The sequence below is a fragment of the Scyliorhinus canicula genome, chromosome 5 (assembly GCF_902713615.1).
Source record: "Scyliorhinus canicula chromosome 5, sScyCan1.1, whole genome shotgun sequence".
Classification (NCBI taxonomy): Eukaryota; Metazoa; Chordata; class Chondrichthyes; order Carcharhiniformes; family Scyliorhinidae; genus Scyliorhinus; species Scyliorhinus canicula.
This window is the reverse complement of record NC_052150.1, coordinates 123,183,591-123,206,265: the sequence shown is the minus strand read 5'-3', so window position 1 is coordinate 123,206,265 and position 22,675 is coordinate 123,183,591. Positions and strand designations below refer to the sequence as shown.

The window sequence follows — 22,675 nt, the reverse complement described above, 5'->3', positions numbered from 1 at the left end:
AATAATCTGTGTGCAGTATAACCTAACATCATGGGTCCATTCCCATAATCGATGATGTAGGCCTGCTTGCCCGAAGTGGAGTGGTGCTCTTCAAGCTAAATAACCAATTGCCCCTTTTCAGATGGAGAGATGCCTATGGCCCTCGGACTATGGTTAATTACTACTTATAGCCTATGTAATTCCAAGTAATCATCTGAAAGATGAGATGGCATTCATGGCATAATTAGTACATAAAGAGAAACTAACAATTTTTTGTGTATTTTTTTCAGTGAACTGAATTCAAAATTGCAGGATACATTGGAACAAATTGAGGTGGGAATTTTTAATCAAGGCTCATTAAGTTACTGAATGTAGAAATAGAAGCTGTTCTCCAAATGTTGCACATCTATTAATTCATGTTGACCTGTTAAATATTTAAAATGTTTTAGTGAAGCAGAATTGGCATCACACAATGCTTGCTTTGGCAAATCGTTCCCCAGCTTTCCTCCCCCATTCCTCACGCAATAGTAAGTAAGACCCTATTTCGGTATTGTCAGTATTGACAATAGTTTATTGTGATTCTTGTTACTTCACCAGAAACAGATTAGGAACAATCTTCCTCAAAAGCACCAATGGGTCTCATGCTTTCTCACATTTCTGGAGAAGAAAGATGTTTTGGCCTTACTGGAAGCTATAATTTTATTTTTATATTCACATTAACAATTGGCTATTCCATTGACCCACTTATTGAAGCATGCTGGCCCCAAATTAAGTCTCGGCTGAATATTTTTTAATGAATTTGATGAACTTGCTTAGTAGAATTTTTGTTTGTTAACTTTATGAAACAAGCGTTCAAAGAGTCACTTACATTCTTAAAACTACTTTTAAACTATTTTTGTGTTGTAGTTGCTGTTATTTACATATTTCAGATCAATTATTTTGCATATCCATTTTATTTATTTCATCCAGTTTTTTTTTGGAGAATACCACTGAAAGCTATGGAGCTTGAACGAGTTTTTTTTTAAATTCATTTTGCGGGACCTGAGTTATTACCTGTCTCTAACTGCCCTCCATTTCAGAGTTTTAAGAATGTAAGTGAATCTTTGAAGACTTGATTTCAAATGCGTGGATTGTAAAGTTAATAAATGGTAATTTTTTTCAGGCAGTTGAAAGCGACAATGTGATTTATGTCCATATGCCCATATGGGGCTGGTTTAGCTCACAAGGCTAAATCGCTGGCTTTTAAAGCAGACCAAGCAGGCCAGCAGCATGGCTCGATTCCCGTACCAGCCTCCCCGGACAGGCGCCGTAATGTGGCGACTAGGGGCTTTTCACAGTCACTTCATTGAAGCCTACTCGTGACAATAAGCGATTTTCATTTTCATTTCATATGTCTATGAACTACTTAACTTGAAAATAAAATGATCAGTGATGTACACTCTTGCTGTTCTTTATTTTGTTGGACTTCAATATTATTATTTTTTAAATCTAGGAACAATTAGATGTGGCACTGTCAAAAACCTGTAAGCACTTTGAAGTTGGCCATTATACTAAAGTCCAACTTGCATACAGATTGCTGGGAAAAACACAGGTAAATACAATTCAAATGTTGTGGTGTTTGTATTTTTTTAGCGCAAGGTCATTTTATCCTTTAGCTTTATGGCATTTACTTTTTTAATTCTTTCTTCGGATGTGTATATTGTTGGCAAGGCCAGCATTGCTCATCCCAAACTGCCCTTGACCTGAGGGGCTTTCCAAGTGCTTCAGATTCAACCACACTAATGTGGGTTTGGTGCCAAATGAGAATGGCAAATTTCTTTCCCTAACGGAGATGAATTTTTACAACCATCTGCTGTGGTGGTCACCACTTTCTGCACCTCTTCCAGATAAGGGTCTGGAGTTTCATTCACATTTGCACCCAAATAGATGTTCAATCTGGCACAAACCAATTACGAGTTAAGTGTATAACACCTAGGTTTCCACGATTGTTCAGATCTGCTCCTCAAATTCTTTGCTTCCACAAATCTCCACCCACAAAATTGGCCACACCCCCAACTCTCGAAGATGAATATTCTCCAATTACACTTGTTTGTGGGTTACTCAACAAAGCAACTTTCAGATGCACAGGCATCTGATCACGCGAAGTAAGCGCTTAACTGCTGGTCTGCAGAGGATTGAAGTTTCCATCATCTTTTGCTGCTGAAGAATGCCACTTTACAGGGTTTTTTTTTTACAAAATAGAATTCAATGGCTCCACGCTTGCTTTATACCATATTCAAGGAGGTGGAGCCTAGTTCTGAGTGTATTTTGGATTGACTGACATTGAAAAAAAAGTCTGAGTAGCTGATTGGTAGACCCTGAGTTTCAAAAAGTATGTAATCAGGCTGACTGCGATTCTTCTGAGATGATTTGAAGAATGAAGTGCTGTAGAGACTTCACAGTGGAAATGAAAGGTGGCCATGGCTTGCAACCTTTTTGTCTGGATCCTTCTGAGCACCTATTGGGACCTGTGCAGGATCAATCAAGGAGCAGTGAAGGAGGACAATCAAGAGTGAACAATGACCTGTTCCAGAGTGCAGGAGAGTTAATTAAATTTGGATTTTCTGTAGTTGAGCAAAGACACTGGACGCTAAACTTCAAAGAATGGGATGTTTATCCAGAGTGGCTGACTGAGCGGCAGCATCGTGGCACAGTGGTTAGGACTGCTGCCTCACAGTTCCAGGGTCCTCAGTTCAATTCCGGCCTTGGGTGACTGTCTGTGTGCACTTTCTCCCCGTGTCTGTGTGGGTTTCCTCCTGATGCTCCGGTTTCTTCCCACAGTCCAAAGATGTGCGATTATATGGATTGGCCATGCGAATTTGCCCCTTTGTGTCCAAAAGTTTAGGTGGGATTACTGGGTTACAGGGATAGGGTGGAGGAGTGGGCTTAGGTAGAGTGCTCCTTCCAAGGGCTGGTGCAGACTCGATGGGTTGAATAGCCTCCTTCTGAACTGTAAATTCTATGAGTGCTTCCCTGCAGAACCTGTAAAGCTATGTGAATTGGAGAAAGCAACACCGAGGAACCGTTGCCATACTAATGGATAGAGCTCACAACGGGATGGTCAGGAGAGGTCAGAGTATGGTGAACATATTGTTGCTGGAAAGCAATGGAAGTTTAGAACATGGATAGAAACTGAACAAAAACTAGAGACTGGAAATTATCTAAAAAAATTATTGGGGGACAAGAAAGGAATTGTAGAAATAATTAGAAGATTGGGCGTGCTGTGGGAGATAGAGCAGGTTTCAAGTTCTGGCCTGTGAGAGAGCACATAAGGCAGGATTTAAGTCTTGAAGGAAGGAATAAGGTGATGAAAATAAGTAGTCAGAGGAAGGAATGAGCAATAGCTGCACTTGACAATTTGATGGTTCTTAAATTCGATGAGCCCTGATGGCAGAATAGGAAACTTCCTGTAACTGAACAGAGAAGTTTAATTAATGGAAACATTGACACATTGTGTGGTAGATGTGATCATTTATATTCAAAAACAACAACCATTATGCTTCACACAGTCGCATTATAAAACAAATAAAATATGACTCCAAGCCACGTAAGGAAATACTTGATCAGATTACTGAAGGTGGAGAGACAGAGAGAGGGGGGATTCTGGAGGTTAGGACCTTGTCAGCTGGAGATGTACCAATGGCGAAGCAGTTAAAATCTGGCATATTCAAGAGTCTAGAATTCGAAGGGTGAAGATATCTCAACAGGATTGTGGGGCTGGAGGAGGTTCAGAGATGGGATGGGGTGAGGGGAGGTCATGAAGAGATTAGAAAACAAAGGTGAGAATCTTTAAAACAGCCAGGAGCTAAGTTAGATCATGAAAATGGGTGCCAGTAGAATGGGACCTGATGCGAGTTAAGACATGGACATCAGAGCTTTAAATGATATCAAATTTATGGAGAATAGAATGTGGGAGACCAGCAAGGAATGGGTTGAAATAGCCAAGTCTAGACGAATGAATGAGGGTTTCAGCAGGAGATCAGCTGAGATGGGATGATGACAAGCAATGCTGTGGAGGGAGAACTAGACTGTCTTGGTAATGCTGCAAATATGAGGTTGGAATCTCATCACGGGGTCAAATGCGGTGCCAAGGTTGCAAACAGACTGGCTTAGTCTCAAAATATTGTCAAGGAGAGATGGGTTCTGTAACTACAGAATGGAGGAGGGGCTGAAAACAATGATTTCAGTCTTCCCAACATTTATTTGGAGGATATTTCTGTTGGTCTCATACTGGAGGGTGGAAAAGGTAATAATCGGACAATTTAGGTAATAATCGGACAATTTAGCAATAGTGGAGGAGTCAAGAAAGGTGCTGGTGAGATTGAGCTGGGTGTCATCAGTGTACATGTGAAAACTTACACTGTGCTTTTGGATAATGTTGCTGAGGAGCAGCATGTAGATGAAGAAATAGGTACGGCCAAGGATTGATCTTTGGGGGGGGGGGGGGGGGGCACAAACCAGTGATAATTATACAGCAACGGGAAAGGAAGCCGTTGCAACTGACTCTCTGACTAGGATTGGGTAGCTAAGAATGGAACCAAGTGAGAGCAGTCCCACCTAACTGGATGACGGTGAAATATCATTGGAGGAGGATGGTACGGTGTCAAGTTCCTCAATTTGCTGAGAATGGAGTACAGTTTTATAATCTATTTACAGTAATAGCTCAATTAGATTGTTATTTAGGCAGAATGATGACAATTAAAAGTAGGTAAGGGCAGTGGAGGAACAATTTTGCTGCACGAGTGTGAGATACTACTCGTAAATCAAACGTTTTGCCATTTAGCAATGCAAGTATAATACTTTGAAGGACTTCTATGATTGCAACTGAAGTACAAACAGAAGTGGCCATTGCCATTTTCCACATCAACTTCCCTGTGGTCTTATTAGCAAGACTGCCATTTAATAATGAATTATGGCTGATTTTGTTCTGTGGATGATTTTGTGCTTGCTTGGAACTTAGTGAATACGATTCAATTATTTCTCTTAAACCTTGCAGTCATGAGAATAATCTTATATTTTAACAACCTAGTGTGAATTTATTCAGGTCTGTGATCATTCACAGTAACCTGCCCGCCACCCCCTGGATCCCAAAATATATTCTTGTTGATTTGTATCCAGACCAATCTCCCAACAATGTTTCCCCTCCATCTTTGATCATGGAGATAAATTATGAAGCTATATATTTTGAGTCTTAACATTGTCATTAGGAATGTGGTTGCATGGCAACTTTGATTAGCTGGTGTCTGACATGCTTGGAAAACCGAGCTTTATGCTTAAGATTCTCCAAAACAAGATTACATGGTGACAATTGGGAATCCTTTGAGAGATTCATTGAAGATAGGAGAATGTACAAGTTAGTTGTTGGAATCCAGCTCCAATGGTCGAATAGCATGAACATGAGAGTAGCCTAGGATAAATGTTCTACACATTATGAAAGTGTCTTAGTTTTGTCTTTGAAACTGGAAATTTTTTTTTGATGAAGATGGCTTTGTGAGATTTTGTTTTTCAATTTGATTCTGCTACTAACTTAGAATTCACGGGGCAACTCCCTGCCATCAGAATACTATTCAACTGACATAAAAGAAATAATTTTCTCATTGAGTTGAAACGATTTTTTAAAAAAAATTCCAAATGGTTAATTCCTATTCCAGCTGTTTATTTATTGCCATTACAATATGCATTTCAAAATCTTTTTTTAAAAATATCTGTAGACTGCAATGGACCAGCTACACATGCACTTCACTCAAGCGATTCATAACACGGTGTTCCAGGTTGTCCTTGGGTACGTGGAGCTGTGTGCAGGAAATTCTGACACCAAATTTCAGAAGCTCCAATATAAGGATCTTTGCACGGTATGTATTTTCTTATCAGGTGTGACTTTCCTTCGAGAGCAAAAGCGTTATTTATATTTTTAGATTATTGATGCTGCTTTTCAGGGTGAATTCAAGCATAGAAGAGCAGAATTAATATTAAATATCTTTGATTTGATTTATTGTCATATGTAAAAGTGAAAAGTATTTTTCTGCGGCCGGGGTAACGTACACAGTACGTACATAGTAGACAAAAAGAATAATCAGCAGAGAACATTAACAAATGGTACATCGACAACTGTGATTGGTTACAGTGCAGAACAAGGGGCCAAACAAAGCAAATACATGAGCAAGAGCAGCATAGGGCATCGTGAATTGTGTTCTTACAGGGAACAGATCAGTGCGAGGGGGAGTCGTTGAGGAGTCGCGTGTGGGATGCCTGTGGGGTCATGTCAGGTCATCGGGTCCCGTCCTCTAGGTTTGAAGGATCCTGAAATCTGTAAGAAAACACAGAAGCACATTGTTAATAATTATATAAGAGGAAAATAGTTTTAGTAGGTCAGAACACTGATCGGCGATAAAAGAAAAGGGACGGGGGGGGAGAGAGCTCGCAGAGAGTCACCATACTCGTGCGCCATCTTGAATTTCATATTTCATAATTTATATATCTCTAATTCAAGTAATGATTAGACAATGCTCATTTCATAATTTCAGATTTTAATATGGTTAGGCTACCGGACCAGACCCCAATTTTTGTTAGGATGGACGAGAAACACCAAACAATTTGCAATTTGTGAAACTGAGGAAAGGACATGTCACCCCAGGAGTGATAACACTGTTAAAACAAACTTTGATTTAAACAGAATTAACCACATTAACTTCAAAGAAAAAGTGTTGCATTTGACAGTTTAATAGTTCTTAAATAAAATGAAAACTTTAACTTATACCCTACACACTCACTATATATATATATCCCAACCAAGCAAACCAATACAGTTCGAAATGAACTCGTAAATAAAGTTAGTATTCAGGGTTATTTGCTGTTCTAGTGCAGACCTTTGGAGAGTGATTTTTTTCAGGAACAACATGGAAATCCTACTGGATAAAAGAAAATTACTGCAGATGCTGGATTCTGAAACCAAAGAGAAAATGCTGGAAAATCTCAGCAGGTTTGGCAACATCTATAGGGAGAGAAAGAGCTAATGTTTCTAGTCCAGATGACCCGTTGTCAAAGCTTTGACAGAGGGCCATCTGGACTCAAAACGTTAGGTCTTTTCTCTCCCTCCAGATGCTGTCAGACTTGCTGAGAATTTCCAGCATTTTCTCTTTGGTGAAAATCCTACTGTTTTTTCAGACTTAATTCCTATTGCAAAACTGGCAAAAACTACAGACCGACCTGACTTCTCTCATTAATTACATCATTGTATCCCGCTAAGATGTCTCATGACTTGCTCAACTAAGACTAAACACCACTCCTTCATAAACTATCTACACCCGAGGGAACCTCCTTTCTATAAACAATATTCCGTTAACCATTTTTTTGTAAACAAGTAAATTATTAGAATCAATGATTCCCTCACTTTTACAACACCTATTGCCTGTATGTATTTGAAACCAGGGTTTTTAATAACATTATAACAAAATATAATATACAACAATTTCTTACATTCACCCCAATACTTTTAATATCATTTTAGTAGAGGATTAGAGGCGTTGAGTGCTCTTATTCATCCAGTGGGTTGTGGGAGTCTGGATCTTGTTGCCTGGAAGGGTAGTAGGGGCAGGAATCCTAACCATTTTTACAAAAGTACTTGGTTGTGTACTTGGAAGTGTTGTAATATCTGAGGCTGTTGTTCAAGAACTAGAAAATAAGAGGGGGTAGCACGGTGGTGCAGTGCGTTGCGCTGCTGCCTCACACGCCGAGGTCCCAGGTTCGATCCTGGCTCTGGGTCACTCTCCGTGTGGAGTTTACACATTCTCACTGTGTTTGCGTGGGTTTCGTCCCCACCACCTAAAAGATGTGCAGGGTAGGTGGATTGTCCACGCTAAATTGCCCCTTAATTTGAAAAAATTAATTGGGTACTCTAAATTTATATAATAAAAATAAGATAAAGCAGGGTAAATATGTTATGGATGACACAGGCAATATGGGTTAAAAGGCCTCCATCTTTGCCTTAGATTTTATGTTTTCTATGTTTTAAAGACAAGTTTTGCCCATTTGCAGCTTGTCGTGTTGGAATACTGGATAGCTGAACAGCCAGATTACTAACTTCAACCAGGGTACTTAGAAATAGTGCATCTTTTCCCCAGAATAATTTCAATGGGCTCTGAGTTCCTATACTCATTGAAGTGGCCTTTCAATACTGTTGAGAATAATAATATTACCAATGAAGGTATTGTAACTTTTTTAATCTTCTGAAGCAAGGTTGGATTGAAGACCAGTGTCAGAAAGATTGTTCCTTTTCCCATTGATATTTGCATTCAGTTACAAGGCTAGAAATGCCAGGGGTTGCAGCACGCAAAATGTCAAATGCCAGTTATGTAGTGTTAATTTTTTATTCATTCCCAAGATACTTCTCGTAGGTGATGGTTAGTATAGGCAGAAAGGTAATTTAAATTGGCAGATGGTGAAAGTATATGCAGTCTATGACGCAAATATTAATAACTGTTAGTAACAATACATTATGTGAGTTAATAGGTATAAGGATGTGATTTAGGGGTGGGAAGTCCAGTTCCCTTCCCCATCGAGTTCTCTGGGGAAGGTTTGACAGATCCGTTCTCCCGGTTTGGCATTCGTGGAATCTCTCCTTGGATCCCCTTATCGAGAATTTCATTGTTTCTAGTTGCAGGAACTCAGCCAGGTCTGTGAGCCACTCCGAGGGCCTGGATGGCGCTGCTGAGCAGCCGAGCAGCAGTCTCCACCTGGCGATCAGCATATCAGCCCCCTCCCTGTCGAGAGCTCTGGATGCTCTGACACCCCAAAGACTGCCACAGATGGGCACGGCTCCATCTCAACGCCCTCCACTCTGGACATAACCTCGGAAAAGGCCGGCCAGAATTCCGAGTCTGGGGCAAGATCAGAGCATGTCAGTGTGGTTGGCCGGGACCCCCTGACACCGCTCGCACCTATCCTCCCTCCAGGAAGAACATGCTCGTGCATGTCTTAGCATGGTGCGCTCTGTGCACCATCTTGAGCTGCATCAGGCTTAGCCCAGCACAGGGCAAGGTGGAGTTCATCCTATGTAGCGCCTATCCCTATCTCCATGTACAGCAGCTCCTATTTCCGTCTGGTCCTGACCTTTTCCATGAGTTGGCCATAGATGTCGCCACGTTTGTCGTCCCTAACCAGTCCAGCCCTACCATTCTGTCCAGAGGTGTGTCCGGATCTCCGGGGGAATGCTTTTGTCTCCTTGCGGAGAAAGTTGCGCAGCTGCAGGTACCTGAGCAAGTTCCCTTTCCGGATTTGGATTCCCTCCGAGAGTTCCCCCAGGATCGCCATTCTATCGTCCACGTACATGTCCTTCACTCTCAGTGCCCCTCTGTCCTCCCTTCTTGTCCCAAAAGTGGTGTCTACCCTTGTTGGTGTGAACCTATGGTTGTTGCAGATGGGGGCCTCAAATAGACATCTCGCCAAGCTTGAAATGACACCTGAACGGGTTCCATATCCTGGGGGCTCCTGAAGCTTGTGTGCGCGGGGAGGCAGGAGTTAGCCACCCCCTCAGTGTTTGCTGCTCAGTGGTAGAATAGGAGATTCAGCAGGGCCAGGCCTCCCACGTCTCGCCCTCACTGTAAGATGGTCTTGCATATCCTACGGACTCTTTTCTCCCCAAAACAATGGCCTTGATTAACTTGTCGACTCTGGTGAAGAAGGATATGGGATGAAGATCGGGAGCGATTTAAATAAGAAGGGGAACCGAGGCAGCACATTCATTTTGACTGTATCCTTCCTGCTAGTGTGAGAGGGAGAGAGTTCCATCTTTGCAGGCTCCTCTTCATCTCCTCCACCAGGCTGGAGAGGTTCCATTTGTGGAGCCTCGTCCAGGTGTGGCCCCCTTTTCGAATGCCCATCCATCACTCCACTCTGCAGATCAGTGGTTCATTTGCCAGGTGAAGAGGAATGATGCTATTGGGCACCCCTGCCTTGTTCCCCTGTTCAGCTGAAAGTATTTGGAGCTGGTTGTGTTCGTCGGTACACTTGCGTAGGAGTGCTGTACAGGAGCTCTGAACCTAAACTGTCCAAATACATCCATGAGGTACCTCCATTCTGCTCGATCGAAGGTTTTCTCTGTGCCCAGGGAGATGATAATCTCCGGTGCCCTCTCCCAGGATGGTGTCATTATTACATTCAGCAGGGAGTTGATATTCGCTGTTAGTTGTCTGTCCTTGACAAACCAGGTCTGATCTTCCATGATCATTTCTGTCAGGCAGCTCTCTAGGTCCTCGCCAGTGCTCGCTAGGACTGTTGCATCAATGTTTAAGAGAGAGATTGGTCTTTCTGATCTATACTCTGTTGGGTCTTTGTTCCTTTTTGGGAACAGTGAGATCAAGGGTCAGTGGTGCTGCAAATGTTTTGTAAACGTCTACCAGAAACATATCCGGTCCTGCCGCTTTCCCTGACTGCATGGCATTAATGCATTTCATAATTTCTCCCAGTTCTAGCAGTGCTTCCAGCCCTTGTTTCCTGTCCTTCCCCACCGCCGATATATCCAGTCTGTCGAGGATATATTCCATCAAGTCCCGCTCTCGGGGTTTGGAGGTGCATAGCCCTTGGTAGACGTTTGCAAAGGCCTTGTTGACCTCATTTGGGTTTGCCACCATTCTTTCATTTCTATATGTAACTTGCGCTCTCTCGCGGCTGCCTGTTTTCACAACTGGTGTGCCAGCATGCGGCCGGCCTTGTCTCTGTGTTCATAGAGAGCTCCCAGTGCCTGACAGAGCTGGTGAACTGCCTTTCCTTTGGAGCGCAGATCAAATTCTTTCTGCAGTTTTTTCCTCGTCGCGAGCAGTTCCATGGTTGGCCGTGGAGTACCGCCAATCTATCTCCAGTGTGGAACCGATCAACTGCTGCTTGGCTGCCCTTTTCTTCCTGGCCCTCAGGGCCCTATAAGCTATGATTTTGCCCCTAATCACTCTCATCTGTGCCTCCCAGATCATAGAGGGTGAGACCCCCCACATCTCAGGAGACTTAATGGTCGATGGCTTGGGATATCAATCACCCGAGAGAAAAATAACACCTGCTGAATGTAATACTGACCCCATCTGGGGAGAGGACATCAGAGGTGATCGTCTCTCTGGACACAGAGAAAACCTTCGATCGAGCAGAAAAGCGGTACCTCACAGAGGCTTGGGATATCTTTGTGAAGAATTCTTTATCGATGAAGGGAGCCGCATCCAGCCTCCACGGGGAGCATTAGGCCTGGCCCTTCTCCAACCTCATGTCCCTGTAATGTGATGAGTGGTCCCTTGATAAGTCAATGATAAGTCGGTGGTGTCTAGGGTCTGGAATCCCAGCCATCATTTTCCTGATGTATCCTGCATCTTCCCAGTGTTCGGGGAAGATATATTTACCAAGACTACCGGGCCCCTTCTAGGGTCCCGCTGACCGTCACATATCTCCCCCTCCCTTCTGTTTCTCCCCCTACCCCCCTCTGTTTCTCCCCCTACTTCCCTCTGTTTCTCCCGCATCCCCCCTCTATTTCTCCCCCATCCCCCCTCGGTTTCTCCCCCATCCCCCCTCGTTTTCTCCATCTACCCCCCTTTGTTTCTCCATCTACCCCCCTTTGTTTCTCCATCTACCCCCCTCTGTTTCTCCATCTACCCCCCTCTGTTTCTCCATCTACCCCCCTCTGTTTCTCCATCTACCCCCCTCTGTTTCTCCATCTACCCCCCTCTGTTTCTCCATCTACCCCCCTCTGTTTCTCCATCTACCCCCCTCTGTTTCTCCATCTACCCCCCTCTGTTTCTCCATCTACCCCCCTCTGTTTCTCCATCTACCCCCCTCTGTTTCTCCATCTACCCCCCTCTGTTTCTCCATCTACCCCCCTCTGTTTCTCCATCTACCCCCCTCTGTTTCTCCCCCTACCCCCTACATCTCTGTTTCTCCCCCTACTCCCTACACCTCTGTTTCTCACCCTACTCCCTACACCTCTGTTTCTCCCCCTACCCCTCTACCCTTGTGCTCCCTCCTTCTTGTCCCCTTCTCTTCCCTTGGCTTTACTTCTTCTTTGCCCTTGGCTTTACTTCTTCTTTCCCCTTGGCTTTACCCCCTTCTCTCCCCTTGGCTTTACCCCCTTCTCTCCCCTTGGCTTTACCCCCTTCTCTCCCCTTGGCTTTACCCCCTTCTCTCCCCTTGGCTTTACCCCCTTCTCTCCCCTTGGCTTTACCCCCTTCTCTCCCCGTTCCTTTACCCCCTTCTCTCCCCTTGGCTTTACCCCCTTTTCTCCCCTTGGCTTTTCCCCCTTTTCTCCCCTTGGCTTTGCCCCCTTTCCTCCCCTTGGCTTTGCCCCCTTTCCTCCCCTTGGCTTTGCCACCTTTCCTCCCCTTGGCTTTACCCCCTTCTCTCCCCTTGGCTTTACCCCCTTCTCTCCCCTTGGCTTTACCCCGTCTCTCCCCTTGGCTTTACCCCCTTCTCTCCCCTTGGCTTTACCCCCTTCTCTCCCCTTGGCTTTACCTCCTTCTCTCCCTTTGGCTTTACCCCCTTCTCTCCCTTTGGCTTTACCCCCTTCTCTCCGCTTGGCTTTACCCCCTTCTCTCCCCTTGGCTTTACCCCCTTCTCTCCCCTTGGCTTTATCTCCTTCTCTGCCCTTGGCTTTACCACCACCTTTGGGTATTGCAATTTAACTAACTGGGAAAGCATCTTGTCAGAAAACGGTCAATGCCTTTAAAAAATCAGAGCCATAATAGTAACGACCAAAAGTGCATTCTTCAAACATAAAGAATTGCTTAGCATTGGAGTAAGTAGAGATCTTCAGAACAAAATGTGCCATGACTACAATGTTGAGTGTCTTGCTGAACGGGACTGAAATGTTGAGCTTGAGAAACGCAGACACCCGAAGATTAGAAAGTTGTGAAATGTTGTCCTGGAGAAGAATGGAGTGGGTCAGTTGGAGAAATTACAAGAAGAATAAGAAAGCTCTCAGGAGGATGAACGATTTTAAGGAAGAAAAGGTGACACAAAGTTCTCCCAACTCTGGGCAGAGTTTCACCATTCCTCGCCATGCCATGTCAAATCTTCCAAGGGCCTCCACCAACTGCTCCACTCTGTCTGCATTTTCTGGATATGATTACTGTCAACAAGGCACATTTTGAACTCTCTCCCGGTCCAGTCACCTCAATCCTGACAATACTGATTCCCAGAGATGCCTTTATCCAACCCATTAAAACAGTTTAGCTGATTCCAGTAAAACTGTCTTTTCCACAGTGCAATGTGCTTCTTCTCCCCATCCGCTTTTCCAGCAAAAGTCTTTCCTTAGGAGCGATTTACACCTTCTGCCACACCAATTTCTGTGAGAATATCTTTGTTTTCTGCCCAACTGCAGCAGAACACCAGGTGTGACTCAATATCCCAATTAGTTGTCCGTTTGCTTTTTACTTCAGCTAACTACATTGCCATAGCAATGAATCACATAAGCACATCTCATGAGCCTAATGACAGGATTGCCAGGAACCACTTTAACTTCTTCTCCCAGAAGGCTCTTTAGTTTCACTTTGGCTTTAAAGGGACATTCAAATTGTATGTGTTTTCAAGTTGCAACATGGAAATATTGTGAACTGAGGGGGTTAGTGATAGGTTCCAAGATGACACATGCTGGTGGAACCTGTGGACATGTGGCAGATTAAATGGAGAGAAGTGTGAAGTGATATGTTTTGGTAGGAAGAATGAAGAGAGGCAATATAAAAGCTAGTTCCAGAGCAGATTGAGAAATTGGGAAAGTGGCACCTTGGGCATTGTAAATAGAGGCAAAAAAGTACAAATGAAAGGAAATGATGATGGAACTTTATGAAATGCTGGTTTGAACTTAACTGGAATTGTGTCCAAGTTGGGACGCTGCACTTTAGGAAGGATGTGAAAGCATTAGAGAGGGTCCATGAATAGCTTGGAGAAGCTGTGGCTTCTCAAGCACTTGGGGAGAGAATTGCAGGGTTACAAGGAAAAGGCAGGCCAGCATGGTGATGTTGGGCAATCTCCCCCCCCCCCCCCCCCCCTCCCCCAACCATACTGAGAGTATAGCTCCTACTTTGTTGAAATTATTCTGTGAATTGAGAAAAGACTTAAAGATATACAGCAGATGACATCCAATGTCTGAAATATGAAGTGAGGTAGTAAGGACTATGTAACATATGAACTGTGTATTTGAAGCCTAAAGCCGTGTACACTGTATATAATGTGCATATTTTGTTCATGAACACTGTGGAGTGTCTTGGGGTGTTTTACCACTCCCCCCCCCCCCCCCCCCCCCCCCCCGATATGCAAATGAGATTGAACAGGAACTTGAGCAGAAAAACACCTTTTAAAACTAGTGCATTTTTTTGCTGCAATTTGTGCCTAAATTGCTGATTGCACCTGAAGTGGAAATTTTACCCTGTTACATTTTGTGGTGTATTTAAAGCATTTGATATCCTTATGTTAAACAGAAATTGAGTGCACTGAACCTATCTGTTAAATCATTGTTGACATTTTCCTTGTTTATTATTTGATCATTGGTCTGGGTTCAAATGACAACATACTGCATGAGTTTCATTGTTTTTCATCATGCAAGAATTCTTTTACATATATCTGTGCCTAGTTTACTCCAGATAATTTCCACTTCCTATGTGCATTTTTTTGCATTTTAAATTTTTTTTTAAGCGTATACAATTCTTTTTTTCCATTTAAGGGGCAATTTAGCGTGGCCAGTTCACCTACCCTGCACATCTTTTTGGGTTGTGGGGGTGAGACACATAGACACGGGGAAAATGCGCAAACTCCACACGAACAATGACCCAGGCCGGGATCGAACCTGAGTCCTCAGCACCATGAGGCAGCAATGCTAACCACTGCACCACCTTGTCGCCCTGTGTTTTTATTTTACTTAAATGTCATTCTCATTCAGTGACTTTGAATTAACATGAGTAATGTTTATTGTCCTGTATGCATATTTCATGATATGAAAGGGTAATATTACTATGATGTGGGATATGATTATTAAAGGACTTCCAGAATCCCATCTTATTCATCCAAGTATATATGCAGCAGCTAAATATTAGGCCATATCTTATAAACAAAATTAACTAGCTCTGTAAGAAGTTTCACAACTTTATTATTTCCAACAGCACATTACTCCGGATAGTTACATTCCATGCCTGTCTGACCTTTGCAAAGCTCTGTGGGAAGTCATGCTGAGTTATTATCGGACCATGTCATGGCATGAAGAGCATGACAATGAAGAATCTGCTCCACCTTCTGGTAGGGATAAAAAGAAAATGCTCAATTGAAGTAGGCAGTTTAAGCATATAATGAAACACATGAAACCAGCTTTTCCTTTAGATCACTTGGTTCTTCAGTGTTGAATGGTTACCTCTACAGATTTTTGTGAATAGTGTGTTGAGGTGATGCATCACAAAATAATCAGTTCTATTCAAGAGATTTCCTCATGTTCAATATAGATATGTTTTGCTAGGAAAGCAAAGGTAGTTTTAAGGAATTTATATTTGTGTTGGTAAATGTTTAGAAATAAGGTTTAGTTTTAAGTGTGTTTAATTTAATGTTTCTGTGCCCGGAAGGGTAAAAGCTATAGTTAAATTAATGCTCTACAAAGGTGTTGGTGTTGAGTAAGTTCCAACTGTGTTTCTATTATGCTTAGAAAGGGCTTCGGAAGAGTAAATAAATACGCAAGCAAAGGTATGCGGTGTGGCTTAGTAACTGGAGCCTTGTATGGTAGAGAAGCTTTTAAGTTTTTTGGTTTTTAGCTGAATTTGTTGAAAGCTAGAGACATTATCTCGGGGAGTGAACATCTCTGTCCGCAATAAAACTGGACAGGACGGGAGCTGCGAAGAGGCTGGCTTCCCAAAGTACAAATTAGAGTCCAGATAACCAGGAAGTTGGGACAGAAATACTGTTTTAGCTGACTGCAATTAAGATACCTGCATTGTGTGAAGTTTTGGTGTCCTTATCTGAGGAAGGATGTGCTATGGTGGGGGTGCCGCAAAGGTTTACCAGGCTGATTCCTCGCATGGCCGGACTGTCATATGAGGAGTTATCAAATCGGTTCAGATTATACTCATTAGAGTTTAGATTAGTGAGAGGGGAATCTCCTAGACACTTAGAAAATTCTAATGGGACTGGATGGGGTAGATTCAGAAAGAATGGTGGAAGAGTCCAGAACTAGGGGTCGTAGTTTGATGATGAGGGTTAAACCTTTTAGGACTGAGTTGAGGAGACATTTCTTCACCCAAAGAGTGGTGATTCTGTGGAATTCACTGCCACAAAAAGTAGTTGAGGTCAAAACGTTGTGTAATTTCCCGGGTGGGATCGGGATATTGAACTTGATGATCAGCCATGATAATGAATGGTGGAGTAGGCTCAAATGCCAAATGGCCTCCTTCTGCATCTATTTTCTATGTAAGTTTTTATGCAGAACAGAGACCAAGCTATTATTCAGAACAATTCAAGGAAGAGCAAGCAAAGTGTTCTGAGTTAAAGAGACAGTTGTAATATCTAGATTTAAAGTGGGAATGCAGACTTCAGAGGTAAATTAAATGTTTGATGTAATTTTAACGCAGTCTGAGAATTGACAATTAAAGCAATTGTGAACAACTTGTACAACCATCAAGACGAGGAAATCCTAAAAGGGGTTGGTGTAAAATTGTCGACTGAGTTTGCTGTTAAAAGTGGGATGGAAGGTTTGTTTAAAAATGCCATTTGGAAAACCTGGTGTTGATTTCGGAATGCAAACCACTAAGGGAAAGCATACTTCTGAAAGAAGATTTTAAAGCGGTTTTTGGGAGTGAAGTTTGGAAACTTTCTCGTGACAATCATCTGCAGGGGAATCTAAGACATTCACAAACATTCACTTGGGGTTCAGAGTGAAGAGTATTTTCCCACAGTCATCTTGTATGGGACTTTTTGTTAATGAGATCATTGTGGAATAAAATGTACTTTGCAATCTGCGTTAATCCTAAAAAGCATATGTAGTTGTTAAGGAGTATTTTATAATCTAGCTTTTCATATTTATTGTAATGTTCCTCCTTATTAAAACTAATTGAAATGAAAATCGCTTATTGTCATGAGTAGGCTTCAATGAAGTTACTGTGAAAAGCCCCTAGTCGCCACATTCCGGCACCTGTTCAGAGAGGCTGGTACGGGAATTGAACCGTGCTGCTGGCCTGCCTTGGTCTGCTTTAAAAGCCAGCGATTTAGCCCAGTGTGCTAAACCAGCCCCTGTGGTCGTGTGGGATTGTAACACTTTATTAATATTCAAGTTGTTACACATAGCAAGCAAGGTGGTTTCTAATTCTATCGTGGATAAAGCAAAGTAAAAATATTAGAAGAGAGTGTTGAACAATTAAAAAGAAATTTAATCCCTTTAAAAATATTTGATTTGAGTTCCTAGTTCCATGTAAATCAGTAGCATCAAGAAAATAAAGGCAGATAACTTGCAGCCTAGGAATGGTGGTAGGCTGTTGCCAGGGTGCACAAAAAATTTAATTTTTAATCAGCAACCTATTTCACATAAGCAGACGTCCAATGTGACTTAGCATAAAGTTTCTGTGCTAAGTATGCAGAAAGCACAAGAACCTTTTGTTTCCTTTGAATAGCTATAGGTTTAGTTTATATGGTCGAATTAAAGCCACGTGTTAACATGAAAAAGAGTGGCATAAAGGACTTCCTTCCCATTGATATTGACCTCAAATAACACTTGAACCTATTTCTGAAATAAACTGAGTGACATGCAATGGTTGATTACTATTTCCACAATAATGTGCTTTTAATTCAAGACGGTGAAGGCAAAAAAACTAAAACAAAGTTCATCGATTGGGTATCTATTAACTATTTAGTGCGTTAAAGATGGTCAAAAATTACACATTCAACTCTGGTAACGCACTTGCTTTTATGTCAGAAGGTTATAATTAAGTCTCACTTGACCACACAGTCTAGTCAGAGGAAATACTTTACAGTTGAAAGCCTTGGCTTTTAGATGAAACATTGAACTGGGCGTGCCTGTTCAAATATATCTAAAAGATCCCACTGCATCATTTGAAGATGAGCACGGGATTTCTATATTATCCTGGGTAACATTTATCCTTCAATTGCCATTGTTAAAACAGATCATCTAACCGTTTCTATACTTGCTGTTTTATGGCAACCTTTATTTAGAGTACCCAGTTCTTTTTTTCCAATTAAGGGGCAAATTAGCATGGACAATTCACCTACCCTGCACCTTTTTGTTTTTGGGTTGTTGGGGTGAGACCCACGCAGACATGGAGAATGTGCAAACTCCACAAGGACAGTGACCTGTGGCTGGGATCAAACCCGGGACCTCGGCGCCGTGAGGCGGCAGTGCTAACCACTGAACCACTGTGCCACCCTTGTTTTATGGGAAATTTATCTCCACTTCACTAGCATGTTTCCTGCATTGCAATAGTGATTACACTTCCCAACCAGTTACGTATTTTAGAAGTTTTTTTTGATATGCTGAAGTCATGGAAGACATCATGTACATGCAGGTTACTTTATGGATAACAGGTTTTATTGTGGTTAGACAAATGCATGCTGTAGCCACAATGCATGCTGTGCAATGCTATGTGTAATACAAGTGGGTTCCAGTGAAATGTCAGCAACCCTTTGAATATTGCAAAATAATGCACAAAATTCGATTTAGTTGGTAGATTTTGGAAGTAATTGCTAGTCATTATTGAGATCATTAGATATTAAGATGGATTTCTATGTAAACATTTGGGTGGATGGGTAACTGCTGTGAATTATAGTTACTAATCTTATGCCATCTGTTTCCTATCCATTTAGCCAAAGATACTTATGTGCTTTAATGCGATATATAATGGCTATTTTTGCAACTCAATGGGAATTGTGTGCATGAAGTAGGCTTCAGAGTGTTATAAATACAGAAAACATTAGCACATGACAACGGCAGTATCCTTTGGAAAGGATGACTAGATTAAGTATTATATAACTAGTATATTCATCAAATGAAATTTCACAAAAACATTATATTTTTCATTACAGATGGCCGAAATGTGATTTCCTCAGATGATGGCAACTTTGATCGGAGTTATGTGAAAAAGAAACTAGAACATGGCCTTTCCCGCATCTGGCAGGTTTGTGTCTCACTTGGTAAATTGCATGTTTTTAAAAATCTAGGTAGTTTATATTTTAAATCTCTAGGAATATTACTGTTTACAAGTACAGTGCTTCATTGTCGGATTTTTCTTCACTATCTTCTAATGAAGCACAAATTACTTTACGGATTTAACAACATAAGCACCTATATGTGACCTGATTGGCTGGTTGGGAATCTGTTCTAAATTTGAAAAGCTAGAGTAATTAACTAAGTAGAGGAGTAACTTGGAGATTAGTCCTTCAGCATTTAATGTTTATCGGAGAAATCTAACGCAAGGGACCATATAGTTAATTTTAACTTAAATGTAATAAATATTTATTTTAATTTAATTAATTAGTACTAAATTTAATAACTATTTATTTTGACTTAATTAGTACTAGACATGTCAGTCAGCGGGGTGCAGTGCTCTAACTGTGAGATGTGGGAGGTCCGTGTTCCGGATGACAACATCTGCATGAAGTGTACTCGATGGCAGCTCCTCGCAGACCGCGGTTCTGTTGGAGCAACAGTTGGATGCACTTAAGAACGCACAGATGGTGGAAAGTATCATAGACAGGAGTTGTTATAGTGATGTGATCACACCCAAGGTGCAGACAGACAGATGGGTGACCGCTAGAAAGGGCAGGCAGTCAGTGCAGGAATCACTCATGGCTGTCCCCCTCTTGAACAAGCACACCGTTTTGGATACTATTGGGGGGGCATGGCCTATCGAGGGAAAACAACAGCAGTGGCCAGAGCAGTGGCACCACGACTGGCTCTATTCAGCAGGGAGGGTCAAAGAGCAGAAGAGCAATAGTCATAGGGGACTCTGTATCAGGGATCTCTGGACTGTTGGGATCGTTTTGGGGGAAGGTGGGACCTGTACAAGCAGGACGGTCTAAATCTAAACCAGAATGGGACTAACATCCTTGCTGGCAGGTTTGCGAATGCTGTTGGGAAGGATTTAAACTAGTTTGGCAGGGGAGGGGATGCAGACTAACAGCATAATAGAGACACAGTATAACACAGAAAAGCAATCAGGTCAGAGGGAATACAGCGGTAGTAGGTTTCAAGGGAGTAATACAAGGTTGAACGGCTTCTAATGCCAGGAATATTAACGGTAAAATGGATGAATTAAGGGCGATGATTGACACGTGTAATTATGATATAATAGCTATCACAGATGTGGAGATGCTGGCGTTGGACTGGGGTGAGCACAGTAAGAAGTCTTACAACATCAGGTTAAAGTCCAACAGGTTTGTTTCAAACACAAGCTTTCGGAGCACTGCTCCTTCCTCAGGTGAATGAAGAGATATCTCTTCATTCACCTGACGAAGGAGCAGTGCTCCGAAAGCTCGTGTTTGAAACCATCAGCTATCACAGAGACATTGTTGAATGAGGGACAGGATTGGTAGCTCAGCATCCCGGGAAACAGAATCTTCAGACAAGACAGAGGAGGGGTAGAACAGGAGGTGGCATTGCATTGTTGGAGGAAAGAAAAACTTCAAAGTCTGTTCTCGACCGCGTGGTGTTGGTAAAACTTTGTTTAATTCAGAAAAACCGTGCACACAGGAGAGATAGATTCTGCGGCTATCCTATAGCTCGCAAAAAGTCAGCTCTGTCTGTCCTCAGAATTACATGCATATATATTTAAAGTTCTTCGGAGTCACAAGCAGGTACTGACGTCACTGAATCATTCAGACCAAACAAAGTGATCAGTATGCATATTTTCTGGTCCCCATAATGAGAAAATGATTAAAGAATACAATGTTACCTTACAATCTCATTGATTTGTGCTTAACATATTTAACTTCCAGAAGAGGTGCGAATGTGTTGGACAATGGATCCCTTAGACTTAGAACATAGAGAAATACAGCACAGAACAGGCCCTTCGGCCCACGATGTTGTGCCGAACTTTTGTCCTAGGTTAATCATAGATTATCATAGAATTTTGGACACTAAGGGCAATTTATCATGGCCAATCCACCCGATCTGCACATCTTTGGACTGTGGGAGGAAACCGGAGCACCCAGAGGAAACCCACGCACACACTGGGAGGATGTGCAGACTCCACACAAGTGAGGCCTCCTGTGTTTCCCTTTTTATATTCAAATGCTCTGTGAGATGATTAAATCATTTCCAATGTGGGGGACTTTAACCCCTTGCTTGCTGGTTTTCCCTTGTTATATGTTTAACCCCTTGCCTGCTGGTTTACCCTTGACCTGTGCTATTACAATACTTTGAGACATCTTTATTATACTAATCCTGACACATGTAGCAATTTCTTCCGCTTACAGCATTAAATGTTAAGGAGTCAGTTATTGCGGTAAGGAGAGATGATATCTTGGAAGGGACGTCAAATGAAGCTTTGTGGATAGAGTTTAGGAATAAAAAAGGGACAGCTACATTGCTAGGTGTTTATTAGAGACCCCCAGATAGTCAGCGGGAAATTGAGGAACAAATATGTGCGCAATTCGTAGAGGGGTGTAAAAATAATAAGAGGGTAATTATATTAGGTGATGTCAACTTCCCCAAAATTAATTGGGATAGCCATCATGTTAAGGGCTTACATGGAATAGAGTTCTTAAAATGTACGTGGTAGAACATTATAGCTCAAAATGTAGAGGATCCAACAAGGGATGGTGCAGTGCTGGACCTAATTCTGAGGAATGAAGCCGGACAGGTGGTTGATGTATTGGTGGGGGACATTTTAGTGATAGTGACCATAACATGGTTCAATTTAAATTTGTTATCGACAAAGAAATAGACACGTTACAAAAAAAGGTTTTGGATTGGGGGAGTGTAGATTTTAACAAAATAAGGCAGGATCTGGCCACGGTCGACTGGAAAGATTAACTTGTGGGGAAACCTATAGAAGAGCAGTGGAGGGCATTCAAAGATGAAATGGGGAACATACAGGTCTAATATGCTCCTTCCAGGGTTAATAGGAATACAAACCCAGAGAACCATTGATGACCCAGATACATTCTCAGGATACAATGAAAAGAAAAAGAAAGGCTTTTAACAAGTATAAATCTGCAGAGGCATTATTGGAGTACAAAAAGTGTAGGATGGAGCTTAATAAACCAAATAATAGAACAAAGAGACGATATGAGATAACTCTGGCTGGTAAAAGTAGGGAAAATCCCAAGCTATTCTATAAATATATCAATGGGAAGAGGATAACCAGGAAAAGGGTAGGACTCATTATGGACCAAGGAGGAAATCTGTGGGTGGAGCCAGAGGACATTGGTAGGGTGTTAAACAAATATTTTGCATCTGTCTTCACCCAAGAGAATGAGGAGGCAGTTCTGAAACTCGGGAAGAGAGATTGTGAGGTTCTTGAGCAAATTGTCACAGGGAGTGACAATTTATGAGGTATTGGTGGGCTTAAAAGTGGACAAACCTCCAGGTCCGGATGAATTGTGTCTCAGGGTGCTGTGGGAGGTGAGGGAGGAGATTTCTGGGGCTCTGACCCAAATTACTTTCTAACCACGGGGGGTGCCAGAGGACTGGAGAACAGCTAATTTG

The 22,675-nt window shown here is 42.2% G+C and overlaps 1 protein-coding gene across 1 annotated transcript in view; it reads left to right on the top strand.

Moving 5' to 3' along the window:
- vps50 (VPS50 EARP/GARPII complex subunit) overlaps positions 1 to 22,675 on the top strand; it is a 234,499-nt gene that overhangs the window by 94,887 nt on the left and 116,937 nt on the right. The window contains exons 10-14 of the mRNA XM_038797578.1: positions 270 to 312; positions 1,472 to 1,570; positions 5,730 to 5,870; positions 15,141 to 15,273; positions 19,051 to 19,142. Coding sequence (XP_038653506.1) covers positions 270 to 312; positions 1,472 to 1,570; positions 5,730 to 5,870; positions 15,141 to 15,273; positions 19,051 to 19,142 — 508 coding nt within the window. The remainder of the gene's footprint in view (positions 1 to 269; positions 313 to 1,471; positions 1,571 to 5,729; positions 5,871 to 15,140; positions 15,274 to 19,050; positions 19,143 to 22,675) is intronic.